Raw genomic sequence first — 15,372 nt, 5'->3', positions numbered from 1 at the left:
CCGACCCCCTAAACTTCTTTATTTATTTTTTTCCTGTTTATCTACCCACCAGCAATTAATTTTCTTTGTCGGCTCTTAAAACGTGTAGAATTGAAATCCATAAACCTCAGACTTTCCCCTCCTCTCGCCTCCCTCTCTGGCTCTCTCCAAATAACACTAGGTATCAATTTAATAATAAGTATGGAAGTAGCAACTGCATTTGTTGGTTTTAAATTGATTTACATGTCAAGACTGGCAGTTTAGCAGCTGCGCTATTATTCCTGGATTGGTCAATTTACTTGAGAAAAACCTACTACGGAGTCCTAGCGACCTGCATGACAATATAGGCCCTATTTCTATTCCTGTAATTAGGCTTGCCACTAATTCGGAATATTTTTAATTAAAATATTTTGGTCAATGTGTTGCTCCAAATTAGGCCTTTCAAAGCTGATTTTAATTCTTGGCAGAGTGTGATCGGAATCCTCAATGACTGCTGCCGAATTTCAGGTTAACAGGTTGTATGTCTTTAAATTAAAAAGAAAAAAAAATGTCGCCCAGAATCCACACCCCCCCCCCCCCCCCCTCCCCTCCATTGATTAAACCTGGGATTTGGGCTCAGCTGAATGTGCCATGTTTGAACTATTTCAGCAAATCCAGTGAAGCACAGGAGGTTTTATTATTATTATTCTTCATGGTGTTTTTGTTTTACTAAGCCAACCATAGACATAACACAGACTGGACACCCCCCAGTAAGGCCTCATGCACACGAACGTATTTTATTTCCGTGTCGTTCCATTTTTATTTTTTTTTGCTGAAAGGATGCAGACCCATTCATTTCAATGGGACCGCAAAAAATACTGACAGCACACCGTGTGCTGTCCGCATCAGTATGTCCGTTCCGTAGCCCCACAAAAAAAAAAAAATAGAACGTGTCCTATTCTTGTCTGTTTTAGGCATTGTAACAATGGATCCGCCCAAAAAAACAGATGGCATCCGTTTTTTTTGTTTTTTTTTTGCGGATCAAGAATTTGCAGACCGCAAAACACATACGTTCGTGTGCATGTAGCCTAATTCAGTAGCAAGTGCACCCAGGAAATTTCTCAATTTTGAGTTACCGTACTTTCTATTGATGTCTATGAATCTCTTTGTCTTAGATTCTATGAATGTCTGTGGTGTGTGGGTCCGTGATCTGTCCGCACCACAAAAAAGTATTGCGTGCACTACTTTAGTGCGGACGCACGGACAGAAAAGCCACGGAATCACGTAGTGCTTCTGTTCCGTGCATCCGTTTCGCATCTCCCGGATTGCGGACCCATTGAAGTGAATGGGTCCGTGATGCACACGGCCGGTGCCCATGTATTGCAGAGCCCGCCGTATGCGGGCCGCAATACGGCCACGGGCAGCACGCAGTTGTGTGCATGAGCCCTGAATGGAATCCATACCCGCCGATTGCCTGCTGTTTTAAACGGCAGCGACCCGAGACCAATGTATGTGTTCGACAATGTCAATCGCATACGTTTAACCCCTCAAATGCCATGGTCAAATGTGACCATGGCATCTGGAACGTCAAGTGAGGAGCGCATGCTCCCTGCCGTGCACTGGCTCCCCCTAGTGAGGATCGGGGAAGACGGATGTAGTGTGCGGCAGCTTCTGTACTCCTCAGTGATCTAAGTCTGCCGCACACTAGCCTGCCTGTGGCAGAGCTCCATAGGAACATAGGGAGTCTTTTACTAACCAGAAAAATGCCTATATTAGGTGTATTTATGGTGCAGATTGCGGCGCAAAGGTCCTTTGTGCCACAATGTGCTCACTACAGATCTAAAAAATTGGAAGGGGACAGGCTGACAAGCCCATCTTATTTATAATTTTTCTACGCCTGGTTTAGGCGTAGAAATGGTCTAAATTTATTCCTAAAAATAAATGAACAATTAAAAAAAATAAACATCAAGGGCATTGCTTCCCGTGAAAACACCCTTTAACATTTAACCCATACAGCAAACGGCAAAACAGAAAATCGGTAAAAATGGCAGATTCGCCCCTTTTTGGTCGTTTTACCTCCCACCAAAAATTGTAATAAAATGATCGAAAAGTCATTCACACCCTAAAATGGTATTAATGAAAAGTACAGATCGCCCCACCAAAAAAATGAGCCCTTACACAGTTCCGTATATGTAAAAGTAATAAAGTTCTGAGGGTCAGAATATGGTGATGCAAAGAAAAACTTTAGTTTTTTCCAAAGTTTTTATTATTTTAGTTTCAGTATTTAAAATACAATAAAAACTATACATATGTGGTATCGTTATAATTGTACTGATCTGGAGAATGAAAGTCATGGGTCATATTTACCGCATAGGAAACACTGTAAAAACAAAACCTATCAAACTGTGAAGGAATTGTGTGTTTTTGTTTAGTTTTTTTTTGTAATTTTATTTTTTATAATTCTACCCCATTTGGAATTTCCCCCTGCTTCCCACTACACTGTATTTAACTGTAAATGGTGCTATTAGAAAGTACAACTAGTCCCACAAAAATCAAACCCCCATACGACTATGTGAATTGAAAAATTAAAAAGTTATGGCTTTTGAGAAGGCTGGGAGTAAAAAAACGGAAGCCAAAAAAACTGAAAATCGCCGTCTTGACATTTTCTGGTAGATATTTTTATTCACCGTGCCATAATAATTTTAAAATATCTTTCTGTATAACTGTTGTCCCGCTGATAAAATACCAGCTGGGTGTTACCAGTTGGGGGGGGGTGTCAGTCTAGTGCTATCCAACATAAAGTGATCTGAAAAAATGCTCTAGAATTATTATTGCTTGAGGAATGCAAGTCATATAAGGAGAGGTGACAGGTCCTATTTAAATGGCTTGTCCAGGCTTGTCGACCTCAGGATAGGCCATCAATATCAGATTGGCGCACCGCTGCCGAACAGCCAGAACTACACAGCTTTGTCCGTTATGTAGTGGATGGAGCTGGAACTGCAGTAATTCACTTCAATGTAGCCGGTTCCAGAGCGGTGTAGTTCTTGTACTTGAGCTGCAACCAAACAGCTGATCAGACTCCCAACATCCCGACAATCTGAGGGTAGTCCAGCAGTTTCAAAATCCTAGACAACCCCTTTAAAGTTGTTGTCCCATCTGGACAAAGTCTTATTAAGATATGTAGCAGAGGAGGTCCTCCACCGGGGAACCCCTTATTATATTCAGAGGGGATGAGCCTTAGGCTACTTTCACACTTGCGTTCGGAGCGGATCCGTCTGGTATCTGCACAGACGGATCCGCACCTATAATGCAAACGCTTAGATCCGTTCAGAACGGATCCGTTTGCATTACCATGAACAAAAAAATAAATAAAAAATAATAATTTTTTTTTTTCTTCTTCATGGTAATGCAAACGGATCCGTTTTGACTTTACATTGAAAGTCAATGGGGGACGGATCCGTTTGAAAATTGAGCCATATAGTGTCAAATTCAAACGGATCCGTCCCCATTGACTTCCATTGTAAGTCTGGACGGATCCGTTTGCCTCCGCACAGCCAGGCGGACACCCGAACGCTGCAAGCAGCGTTCAGGTGTCCGCCTGCTGAGCGGAGAGGAGGACAGACGGAGCCATACTGATGCATTCTGAGCGGATCCGCATCCACTCAGAATGCATTAGGGCTGGACGGATCCGTTCGGGGCCGCTTGTGAGAGCCTTTAAACGGAACTCACAAGCGGAGCCCCGAACGCTAGTGTGAAAGTAGCCTTAGACATTGCAGTGTGAGGAGGCTCCTTCTGCAGCCAGGTATCTTACAGCCAGAGACAGGCTTCTGAGAAGACAAATAGCCATTCTCCTGGGACACACAGAGTGTTTTTTGCAGTTTTTGCTGCAGAGTTGGGCTGGAATCACAGGCCTGTGGTCTGAATGTATTCTACTCTTTTCTACTATGTCTCATTGCCTGGTCGCTGGATTAACTAGGATGAACTCCAAGCATCATAGATCCCAGAGATCAGACACCTATCCCTTAGGGCCTCATGCACACGACTGTAGTTTCAGTCCAAATCCAATCAGCGTTTTTTGGGGATCGGATGCGGACAGCACACCAGTGTACTCTCTGCATCCGCAAGTCCATAGCTCGGCCTTGCAAAAAAATTGAACTTCTTATTCGTGTCCATTTTGCTGACAAGCAAAGGAAGTTTTTACGGAAGTAAAAAAATAAATAAAATGGTGGATTGCACTTGAGATGAATGGGTCCATGTCCGATCCACAAAAAATGTGAGAAACCCCTTAAAAAAAGGAACGGATACAGACCTGAAGACAGGTGGGTCCATTCACACGTCCACAAATGGGTCTGCATCTGTTCCGCAATATCAGGAACGGGTGCGGACCCATTTATTCTCTATGGGGTCGGAAGAGATGTGGAGAGCACACTGTGCTCTCTGCATCCGCATTTCCGGTGCGCAGCCCCAATCTTCCGGTCCGCGGCTCCGCAAAAAATAGAACATGTCCTATTCTTGTCCGCAATTGTGGTCAAGAATAGGCAGTTCTATGGGGGGTTCCGACCGGGTGTATTGTGGATCCGCAATACACTACGGACGCGTGAATGGACCCTAAATCTATGAATCCCTATCTCATTGTATATCTGCTCGGAATGGAGAGGTCTTACACTTGTGCTCAGCTCTAGTCCAGGTTTGGTGGTGATTGGAGGAGTTCGGAGAAGCTTGGCATTTTCTTTCCATGACACAGCAGCATTTTATTCACCTTGTAGATGATAATGATTATAATAACCGTTGACAATCGTGACCCCCTCCCCTTGCAATTACAGCGCCTGCGCTTTTAACCAGGTTCTTAAGGTCTAAAAGCAATTTGAAGGTGAAATTTCCGCATTTTAATAGGGGGTTATCCAGCTTTGTAACATTGATGGCCTATCTTTAGGAAATGCCATCAATATCAGATTGGTGGGGGTCCGGCTTTCTGCACCCCCACCCATCAGCTGTTTAAAGGGGCCGCTTGGCACATGAGTACTGCAGCCGCTTCTATATGCAGGCTGGCTGTTCCGAGTATTGCAGCCTTATCCCATGCAAGGACCGGGGTGAATAAAAAAAAAAAGTGGGCATTTGCAATTTGGCACCGGGTTCTTTCTACGGAGGATTTTTCTTGTAAGGCTCCGTGCGGGTTGCTTTGCTGTGTATGTGAATTCTGTAAATGAGCAAATTCGATTTCGCTGTAACCTTCTGCGAGTTTTTTCAGCATTAGATGTGATTAACACTCCCTCCTTTCCTGTCATTATGGATGTTTATCTCCCGGCTCTACACTGAAAGCTGCCAATGGTTTTGTCGTCGCAGGTACGATGATATCCTCGTTAATGGCCTCCCGGATTGGCGACAGCCTGTGTTCTATTACAGGCGGGTGAGGAAGATGAGCAATGCCGAGCTAGCATTGCTCCTGTTCATTATTTTCACAGTGGGCCATTATGCAGTGGTTTGGTCCATCTACCTGGAGAAGCAGCTGGTGAGTATTCATCAGAAATGGGAATTAAAAAGAAATCATTATTTCTCGCTGTCGCTCCATTTTATTTCATTAAGGGGGCTCTAGCCTTGAAAAATGTTTTGTCGTGTGCCTTCTGTACCAGGGTTTCTTGGCACTCAGATTTGGCTATTTCTGTTCCTTTTGTTCCTGGAGCTAATCAACATTTATTTTTTTTAATATTTTTATCCAGGAAAATATATTTAGGACTTAATTTCAGGATAGGTAATCGGTATCAGATCTGCCTGGTGCAACACCCGGGACCCCTGACTATCAACTGTAAGAAGAGGGCTATAGCGCTGCAGCCTCTTCCTAGGCCAGTGACATCACTGTACATCGGTCACATGGTCTAGTTGCAGCTTAGCCCCATTCAAATCAATGGGGCTGAGCTGCAATACCAAACACTGCCACTATACGATGCACAGCGCTGTCATTGGAAAGCTTCCAGGAGCCTGCAGAGATCCGGTAAGCACAGAGACTCCCTGAAACAGCCGATCGCCAGGGGTGCCAGGACTTGGACCTCCTCTGATGTGATACAGATGACATATCCTGAGGATAACCCTTTTAACTAAAAAGCAGCCAAGTAGCAAGCACAAAAGATGATAGATAGCGGGCAGTCTTCTCCTGTAGGCACAGACTTGCATATAGTTTTCAGTTCATGACTGAATAATCTCTAAGTGGCCGCTGTTCGAGAAATGTATGTATTCCAAGAGCCGGATCCTTGGGTATTGGTGGTCTTGTGTAATGGCTAATTTACCCTGCCCGACTGACCAGGCAGTTATCGGGAAGGGACCTTTCCTTCCCGATAATTGCCTGCCCACTGTATGGGGAGGAGTGATGACTGCTGCCATCGCTCGTCCTCACACAGATTCCTTGTTTCTGGGTAGCAGATCCCTGTTTAAACACCACGATCTCCTGCCCAGAAAACAATGATTTTAATGTGCTGCATGAAAGATCATTTCACCCGAAGAACAAGCGTTTTGCAGGTTTATCGGGTGGTCGGCAGCACTTTTACATGGGCCTGTTATCGGCAACGAGCATTCCTCGTAACGCTTGCTCCCGATAATCAACCTGACAATTGTGCAGTGTAAATCCGTATTAACCCATAACCCAGTGTATCGTTAGTCAATACGAAATCCTCCAAACGTCAGCCTCGATCTTCGCTTTCGGGACATTTTGTGGGTAGACTTGAATTTTCAGCTTGAGAGTTAAAGGCCTATTGCGGTGCAGTCATTTTAAATAGCAGTGAGATCAGCGACTTCTATCTCTGCTCCTCTCCACTTCCTGTCCTTGGTTGGCTACACACCATGAATAGAGATGAGCGAATTTCCGCTTGTTCACACTTTGTAGGTAAAAGGTGAATTGGGTTATGGATTCCGTTACCACGGACCATAATGCAATTCTATGATGTAATATGTAATGGAATCCCTTTAGAGGCATTCCGTTATTCATTGCGTCATAATAGAAGTCTAACGGATCCGTCCCGTTTCCATTATGCAGGGGAGGACTTGCATTTTGCATTGTTTTTATTTTAAACATTTCACCATTTTCCAAACCTTTTTAAAATTCTCTATTCACCCCATTAGTAACTGTTTTAGTACTGCAGCTTTTGAAATAGGAAAGTACAGTTTACATTGCAGTCCTTGTCCGACAACCCTTTTAACCTTGGAGCTGACAACCCCTTTGGTCCTAACGTGCCACCTAACTCTGTTTGCAGCCACTTCCAGACTTGGCAGCTGTAGGAAATGGCTTGGTCCGGTGACCACAGTGGTCCGTCATGGGCTTCGGTGGTCATATCTGTAAGAAAATGTTGTTACGTATCGTTCAAGCTGATGTGGACACCGTGATCACAAGGACCAAGCTACGTCCTGGCCCTGTGGGGACCAGAATTGGCCAGGAACAGAGCAGCCGATGGGACTGCAAACATTATTTTATTTTTTTGTTACAGAGCACAGATTAGTACCATACATGTTGTCTTCTCCAAAGCTGGACAATGCCTTTAATGTAATATCAATATGTAGGAGGTTATCCCATGATTATTTTAAGAAATGAATCAGACATAATATAGTCCATGACGATCTGTCTAACAAAGCTAGTACCAGCCCTGTACCTCACATGGAACCAGAGATCTCCCCATTCATTTCTCCAATTGTTATGCTAGATTTTTTTTCTCCCGCTGGCCGCTCCGGGGACGTGTCCTTTCTCATTCTGCTGCTGCTCTCTCCATGTAACGGTAGTTACCACTGGTGGAACTGAGCATGTGTGTCCACTTTAACAATGTTACCGAGTTGGACAGATAAATAAGGAAAGGAAGAAACAGCAGGTGGCGCTATACAGATACATTGTATTGAATTAATCAGTGGCTATACAAAAATTTTATCACGTCCAGTTACAAGTTACAAATCTATTCAGATCCAGCTACTTTGAAAAATCTAGATTATTGTTTATAGGACAACCCCTTTAAGACATGTTTTCGGTTTTGTTGAAGACGTAGCCACGTCTGCGATTCTTGCAGCTGTCTTCCTAGAATATCCTAGCCTAAATGAAGACACTTCTGTACAGAATGCTTCACCTCCTAACCTGTGTTGGGAACATGGATGGTCACTACGTGTGAGGAGCCGCTAATGTCTAATGTTCTATGTTTAGGATGAGCTTCTCAGCAAAAAGAAAAAGGAAAAGAAGAAGAAAGCTGGAGGAAAATCTGTGGAAGAAGTGAAATCTAATCTCCTAGAAAAAAATGAGCGGTAAGATTGTGGTTTCTGTCTCCCGGGGGTTACCATTCTCTCCTTGTGTGGAGCGCCTGTACTGTGTCTACCTTCCAACCGGTGGCACCAGAGGCACAGCTTTCTTCTCTGGAAAGAGAGCTGATGCACAAAAACCTTTCATGCTGTCAATATGGCGGCTCTTCTGCCGAGTCTTGTGTGTGGAATTTCTTTCTCTGTTTTTCAATTAAGGGCTAAGATACAGTGTTTTTAATTTTCGTGATCGGGGCTGTCAGGAGGCTTCTGCTTGTACTATGGCTTACACCATATATGTCTGTCATCTGAATACCCCTTTAAAGTGGTTATCCCCACATCGGCGGGGGACCGAGTCTAGTCGCCCCCACCGATCAGTTTTTTTTCAGGGAGCCGCCACACTGACCAGTGTGGCTCCCAGCAGCTCACCAAGCACAGTGCCGTACATAGTATAGTGGCAGTGCTTTGTATTGCAGCTCGGTCCCATTCACTTTTATGGGGCTGAGCCGCAATTTGGCCATTGGGCCGCTGTACGGTGACATCACATGATCTAGGAAGAGGCCGCAGTGGTCACGGAGGATAGGTCATCAATATAAATTCTCTGAAAGCAGAGTTAGTTTCATCTCGGCATGTTCACAGCACTGTTCATTTATGGAAAGGATTGCAGCCGTGAAAAATCATGGCTTTTCTATGGAACCTTCATTGTGGAGGCAATGTTCCTATTGGATATGGATGATGTGACTGTCACAGGCTGGCTTCAGGTGATAGCTCCTGAAGTAGACTGCTGGCTTTCTTACAAGCCAGACGTTTTACTTGTAGCCGGTAGTTATTGTATTGTGCGTGCATAGTTTGTATTATTTTTGGTTTTATTTTCGCCCAGGATACCTAGTGTGGTTTGTGAATTAGAGCTGCGTATTCTGTCTCCTCTGCTCCTTTGTAGAACACCCTGCTTTGGATTCTATGGAAAAACTGCTGCCCTAGGAGACCTTCTCTGTGCTCTGTCCACTTCAGCTCATGAATTGAACCCTCTAAATTAAAGGTGGTTTCCTGCTTGAAGGCAATGTACAGGGGAATTTTTAATGATTTGCATTTTACTCCTTTTGGGCAAAAACTTTTTTTTTCAATTGAACTTTATTAAAAATGTTCAGCAGTTTCTGTGATACAAGGGTTAAAGAATCGGTCTGTTGGCAAGCTGTGACTTTGTTTTCTTTGATTCCTGCCCTCATAAACACTTTATTTAGGCCATATGCTTTTCAACTTGAGTGTTTGGAGATCTGAGGTAGGAGCTGTACATGAGCCTTCAGCTGATGGGATTCAAATAAAACAAGTTTGCAAACTGGCACATTTTTCAACCCTTATATCGTAGAAACAACTGAACATTTTTAATAAAGACCAATTGAAAAAATGATTCTTGGCCTCCTCCCTCAGCCCCACTGGAGTGACTTTATGACATTTTAGCTTATTAGTGATCTACTCTGAAATCGCACTCACTCCTGTACTCCAAAACATAGAGAGCCACAAAAAGTCGCAACATTTTGTTCAAGGTGCTGTGTGCGACATTTTGATGCCAAAATACGGGCACACCAGGTTTCATAAATGTTTACCCCCCTCTCCCATTGCCCTTTATTATGGTAACACATAGGTTTGTATAGGAGCTGTGTACACAAAGTGGTTGGATATTTTTTTACTAAGACTATTTCAAAACTTGCTGCATTTTTTTTTTCCCCTCACCCATGACGGCACCCCATGCGACCAGGGACCTCCCATCCGGGACAGGAAACCTGAGAAGATAAAAGGTTCACACCCCCACCAAGCACCAGTTCAGGTTTCCTGTCCTCCGGATAGGAAGTCCCTGGGAAGACTTCACGTTGGTTCTCACCTGCAGTTGGGGGGAGGCCCAGGTTCTTATCCGGTGGGTGGCCTCCCCCAGGTGGCGTTATGCTCTCCGGGGCTGCTGCCTGTAAGTCTGGGCTCCTTCTTCCCCCACATTCCGACGCTGGCCTGAGGGAGCCGCTATGGCCGTGTTCAGGCGGCTTCCCTCCTTACTTCCGGGGTTGCCCGTCTTCCTGTCGGCGTCGGAGGGGGCGTCTGCGCATGCGCGCGCCCTGACGCGGGGGGGGCTTGACCCGGAAGTCGGGCTCAGCACCGATGTGTGCCCCGGCGCGTCCTTAAACTATAAATGGGGCAGAGGGGGGGAACCCAGCCGGCTGATGTGGCACACAGTGTGGTGCTGAAGAAGCTCTTGGTTCCAGCAAGGATGTCAGAGCCTGCAGATGGACGCGCCGAACCCCTGGAACCCTCAAGGCCCGCGAGTCCGGTACTAGTCCTGAGGAGTGGGGGCTAAAAAGAAAAGGATCTTTTGGTAAGATGTACCTTTTTCTTACTAATGGGGTGTTATCTGCTTGATTTGTGTAGGTGGCAAAGACCCCCAAAAAAGCGGCCTCTAAGACGAAGCATAAGGAGTGTGCAGGATGTAAGGCCCCCCTAGCTTCCTCCTATTCTAAACCGTTATGCACCCCATGCATCGATAAATTGGTGGTGGAGGAATCCCAGAGCCTTTCTAGGAATATGCGATCTTTAATAAGATCTGAGGTGAAAGCCTCCTTAAAATCCTTGAGTAAAAGTCGCCCGCAGTCTCCGGAGAAATCTCCGGATATTAGGGATTCGGATATAGACCACTCTGACGTGGAGGAGAGAGAAGCAGGCCAGTTACTCTCTAATGACGCTGCTTCGTCAGCAGAGGAAGAAACAGGGGGTTCCTATTTCTCACCCGAGGATACCCAAAACCTCCTTAAAGCAGTCAGAGCAACTATGCAGTTAGAAGAAGCGAAACAGGCTAAGTCGACAGCAGATATTGCCTTTCAGGGGTTAGGTCCCAGAAAACAGAGGGTTTTCACCATTCACGACAACGTTCAGGCATTAATTAAAAAAGAATGGAAGAATCCTGATAGGAAGTTTTTTATCCCAAGCTCCGTCAAAAGGAAATATCCTTTTGATGAGAAAGTAGCAGCCTGTTGGGACAAGGCCCCTACGGTTGACGCTCCGGTGGCGAAGATTGCTAAAAAATCTGCGCTACCGTTTGATGATCTAGGTAGCCTGTCTGATCCTCTGGATAAAAAAGCGGACTTTTACTTAAAAAAGGCCTGGGAATCATCCTCTACCTGCTTGAGACCAGCGGTTGCAGCGTCATGGGTCTCTAGGTCACTGCATATCTGGCTGGAACAGCTAGAACAGCATCTCAGTGAGAAGAAGCCAAGAGAAGAGGTTTTGGCCTCCCTTCCCACATTTTTTAAGGCCGTCGATTTTTTTAGCCGATGCCTCCACGGATATAGTTAGGTTCTCAGCCAGATCATCCGCTATGTCCAATGCGGCTAGAAGAGCTATTTGGCTGAAGTCCTGGAAAGCTGATCAGGGTTCTAAAGCTAGGTTATGCTCTATCCCCTGTGAGGGTGACAGGCTCTTTGGATCTTCCCTCGATGATATACTTGAAAAGGCCTCGGACAAAAAGAAGGGTTTTCCAGCTCCTCAACGCCCTCCCTTTTTTCGTAGAAACCAAGGTAAAAGGCAAAAGGGTAGGCAGTATGATAGAAGGGAAAAGGATAAATTTCCTAAGAAATCCGGAGGTTTCCTTTTTAAATCCCAGGATACAAGACCCAAAGATAAGCAATGACGCCGAACCCCAGGTAGGGGGAAGATTGTCTCTCTTTCTCCCAGCCTGGAAAAACATAACCAAGAACGGCTGGATCTTGGGAGGGATTGGAGAGGGGTTCCGGCTGGAGCTCCTGTCCCATCCCCGGGATTCGTTCATTCTGACAGATTACCCCAAGGATCTAGTCAAAAGACAAGCCTTAGAGTCAGAGATCCGGCTGCTTCTACAAAAAGGGGTGGTTGTCCCGGTTCCGCAGGCAGAGAAGGGCAGGGGGTTTTACTCCCCTCTTTTTTTAGTGAAAAAACCCAACGGCTCCTTCCAGGTAATCCTAAACCTGAAGAAGTTAAACAGATTCCTCAGCTACAAAAGATTTCGTATGGAGACCATAAGATCGGCCATAGATCTCCTATCAAAGAATTGCTGGATGGCGACTCTGGACTTAGAGGACGCGTACTACCACGTGCCAATTCATGTGTCCTCCCAAAAATATTTGAGGACAGCAGTCTGGGTTAAGGGGGAATGTCTGCACCTGCAATACAGAGCCCTGCCATTTGGGGTTTCTCAAGCCCCCAGAATCTTCACCAAAGTGATTGCGGAAGTTGTCTCCTTTCTGAGGTTGTCAGGGGTTCCGGTGCTGCCATACTTAGACGACTTCCTGTTTATTTCCCAGACCAAGGAAGGCCTGGTTCAAAACATCGAAGTTTCCTGCGCCCTGTTAAAGAGCTTGGGCTGGAAAATAAATTGGGTAAAGTCTTGCCTAACACCATCTCAGAACTGTGTATTTTTAGGCATCCTGTTAGACTCCCGAGTAGAAAAGTCCTTCCTCCCGTCCGCCAAGATATTCGCCATCAGGGAGCATGTTTGGGATCTTTTCAGATCCTACCTCTGCTCGTTCAGGAGGGCAATGGCGGTGCTGGGCCACCTGACAGCAACCTTTCCAGCGGTCCTATATGCGCAGGCCCACACAAGGAAGCTACAATCATGCATCCTGCGCCAATGGGACGGCCGCAAGCAGTCGTTGGACCGGATTTTCCACTTATCCGCAGAGGCGAGAGTGTCTCTCCTTTGGTGGACTGTGACAGAGAATCTCTCAGCTGGAGTACCATGGTCCTTTCAGGATCCGATAGTATTAACAACGGATGCCAGCCCGTGGGGTTGGGGGGCCCACTCGGAGAACAAAGGTTGGCAAGGGAGGTGGGATTTGAAAACCAGGAAAGCCACCTCAAACTTCAAAGAGTTAAAAGCAGTAGAGATGGCCCTAAGAGCGATAGCTCCGGACATATCCTTCAGGAACATAATTTTATATTCGGACAACTTAACTACAGTGGCATACATCAACCATCAAGGCGGAACAAGGGTACCTTCTCTGGCAACACTCTGTCACCAGATCTTTCAGTTAGCGGAACAGAAACATCTATCTCTGTCGGCAGTCCACATAAAAGGAAAGGACAACATAGTAGCCGATTTTCTGAGTCGCACCCAGCTAAAACAGGGAGACTGGTGCCTAAACCCAGAGGTCTTCTCCCAGGTAACGCAGAAATTCGGCCTCCCCACGGTCGACCTGTTTGCCTCCAGGAAGAACAGGAAAGTGGAAAGGTTCTTCTCCATAAATCATCTGGACGATCCAACAGCTTTGGACGGTTTGGCACAAAACTGGTCTCAGGAGGAGGGTTACGCCTTCCCTCTGTTTTCCCTAATCCCGCAGGTTCTGAAAAAAGTCCAGAGGGAGAAAACGACAATTACCCTAGTGGCCCCAGTGTGGCCGAAAAGGTCCTGGTACTCCAGCCTCCTAGACCTAGCCCCCCCTTGGATACTGCCCCCTCGGGAGGATCTATTATATCAGGGCCCGATCCTGCATCCCAATCCAGAGATTTTGCATCTGGCAGCATGGAGGCTGAGAGGGAGATTTGGTTAGGCCGGGGTCTGTCCCAATCTGTAGTATCCACTATGTTGGGAAGTAGGAAAGCCACCACAGCCAAAAAATATAATAAGATTTGGGAAGTCTTTTCCTCCTTTTTTAGGGATCAGTCCTGACCCCTTCTCTCCTCCAAATGTCTCTAGGGTCCTAGACTTTCTACAAGCTGGCTTGGATAAGGGGCTTAGGGCTTCCACCCTAAGAGTACATGTGGCAGCCTTGAGTTACTTCTTCGATTCTCAGTTGGCCCTGCACCCTTGGATTAAAAGGTTTCTGTCAGCAGCCTCCAGGATCCGCCCTTCGATAAGACCCTTGTCCCCTCCTTGGGACCTAAACACGGTCTTGACGGCCCTGTCACAGAAACCTTTTGAGCCCTTGTCTGACATACCCATAGACATGCTCTCCTTTAAGATGTCCTTTTTACTGGCCATTACTTCAGCTAGGAGAATCTCAGAGATACAAGCTTTCTCGGCCTTTCCTCCTTATACCCAAGTCTTGGATGACAAGGTTATTATTAGGCCTCTCCCGTCCTTCCAGCCAAAGGTGGTCTCGGACTTCCATAGAAGTCAGGATGTTATCCTTCCATCCTTTTGCCCTAATCCCTCTAATAGTTTAGAAAGGGAGTATCATTGCCTGGACGTCAAAAGATGTCTGCTTGCCTATTTAGAGTCTACCTCGGCTTGGAGGTTGGAAGAAAACCTCCTTATTCAGTTTTGGGGTAGGAATAAGGGGCGGAAAGTATCCACGGCAGTTATTGCTAGATGGGTGAAAAGGGCCATTTCCGAAGCCTATTTAGCGCAGGGTCTCTCGCCCCCTTCGGGGTTCGGAGCCCACTCCACCCGAGCGATAGCTACGTCCTGGGCCGAGAAGGCGGATGCCTCCCTGGCTCAAATTTGTAGAGCAGCAACTTGGAGCTCTCAACATACTTTTTTGAAGCATTACAGGCTCCAACTTCATACGGATTCCGCCTTTGGTAGGAAGGTGCTTCAGGCGGTTGTCCCCCCCCCTAGTTCTCATTAATAGTCTATCTCGCATGGGGTGCCGTCATGGGTGAGGGGAAAACAACATTGCTTACCGGTAATTGTTTTTCTCGATACCCATGACGGCACCCCCAAAATTTTCCCTTCCCTATATATATAAAAAAAAAAGGGGAGCTAATGGGCTTAGTTCCCCCTTATTAGGTTATATGCGGAGTAGCCCGCTACTGCCTATAGGTTTCTGAGGGTTCTCTCTTGAGTATTGTAGAGATATAATGTACCATATTGGATCTCTCTCTCTATTTCTTTCTTACGTGTATTCACCTCCGGAGTACTGTTTATTACTATCACTGGTGCTTGGTGGGGGTGTGAATCTTTTATCTTCTCAGGTTTCCTGTCCCGGATGGGAGGTCCCTGGTCGCATGGGGTGCAGTCATGGGTATCGAGAAAAACAATTACCGGTAAGCAATGTTGTTTTCTTACTTATTAGAGGAGACCCAGTTTAGTCTGCACACACCTACACCATGGAACGCTACCAATTTTATTAGATGATTGGTTCAATCTGTACAAATTTTGCAATTAAAAAGTATATGGGAGATACACAGGCCATCGGT

General features: G+C 45.9%; 1 protein-coding gene across 1 annotated transcript in view; it reads left to right on the top strand.

Moving 5' to 3' along the window:
* DNAJC1 (DnaJ heat shock protein family (Hsp40) member C1) overlaps positions 1–15,372 on the top strand; it is a 121,185-nt gene that overhangs the window by 39,477 nt on the left and 66,336 nt on the right. Inside the window, exons 4-5 of the mRNA XM_044295096.1 lie at positions 5,302–5,467; positions 8,129–8,226. Of these exons, the coding sequence (XP_044151031.1) occupies positions 5,302–5,467; positions 8,129–8,226 (264 nt within the window). The remainder of the gene's footprint in view (positions 1–5,301; positions 5,468–8,128; positions 8,227–15,372) is intronic.

Source organism: Bufo gargarizans, chromosome 5 (assembly GCF_014858855.1).
Source record: "Bufo gargarizans isolate SCDJY-AF-19 chromosome 5, ASM1485885v1, whole genome shotgun sequence".
Taxonomy (NCBI): Eukaryota; Metazoa; Chordata; class Amphibia; order Anura; family Bufonidae; genus Bufo; species Bufo gargarizans.
The sequence above is the reverse complement of the archived record's forward strand: the minus strand, read 5'-3'. Positions and strand labels throughout refer to the sequence as shown.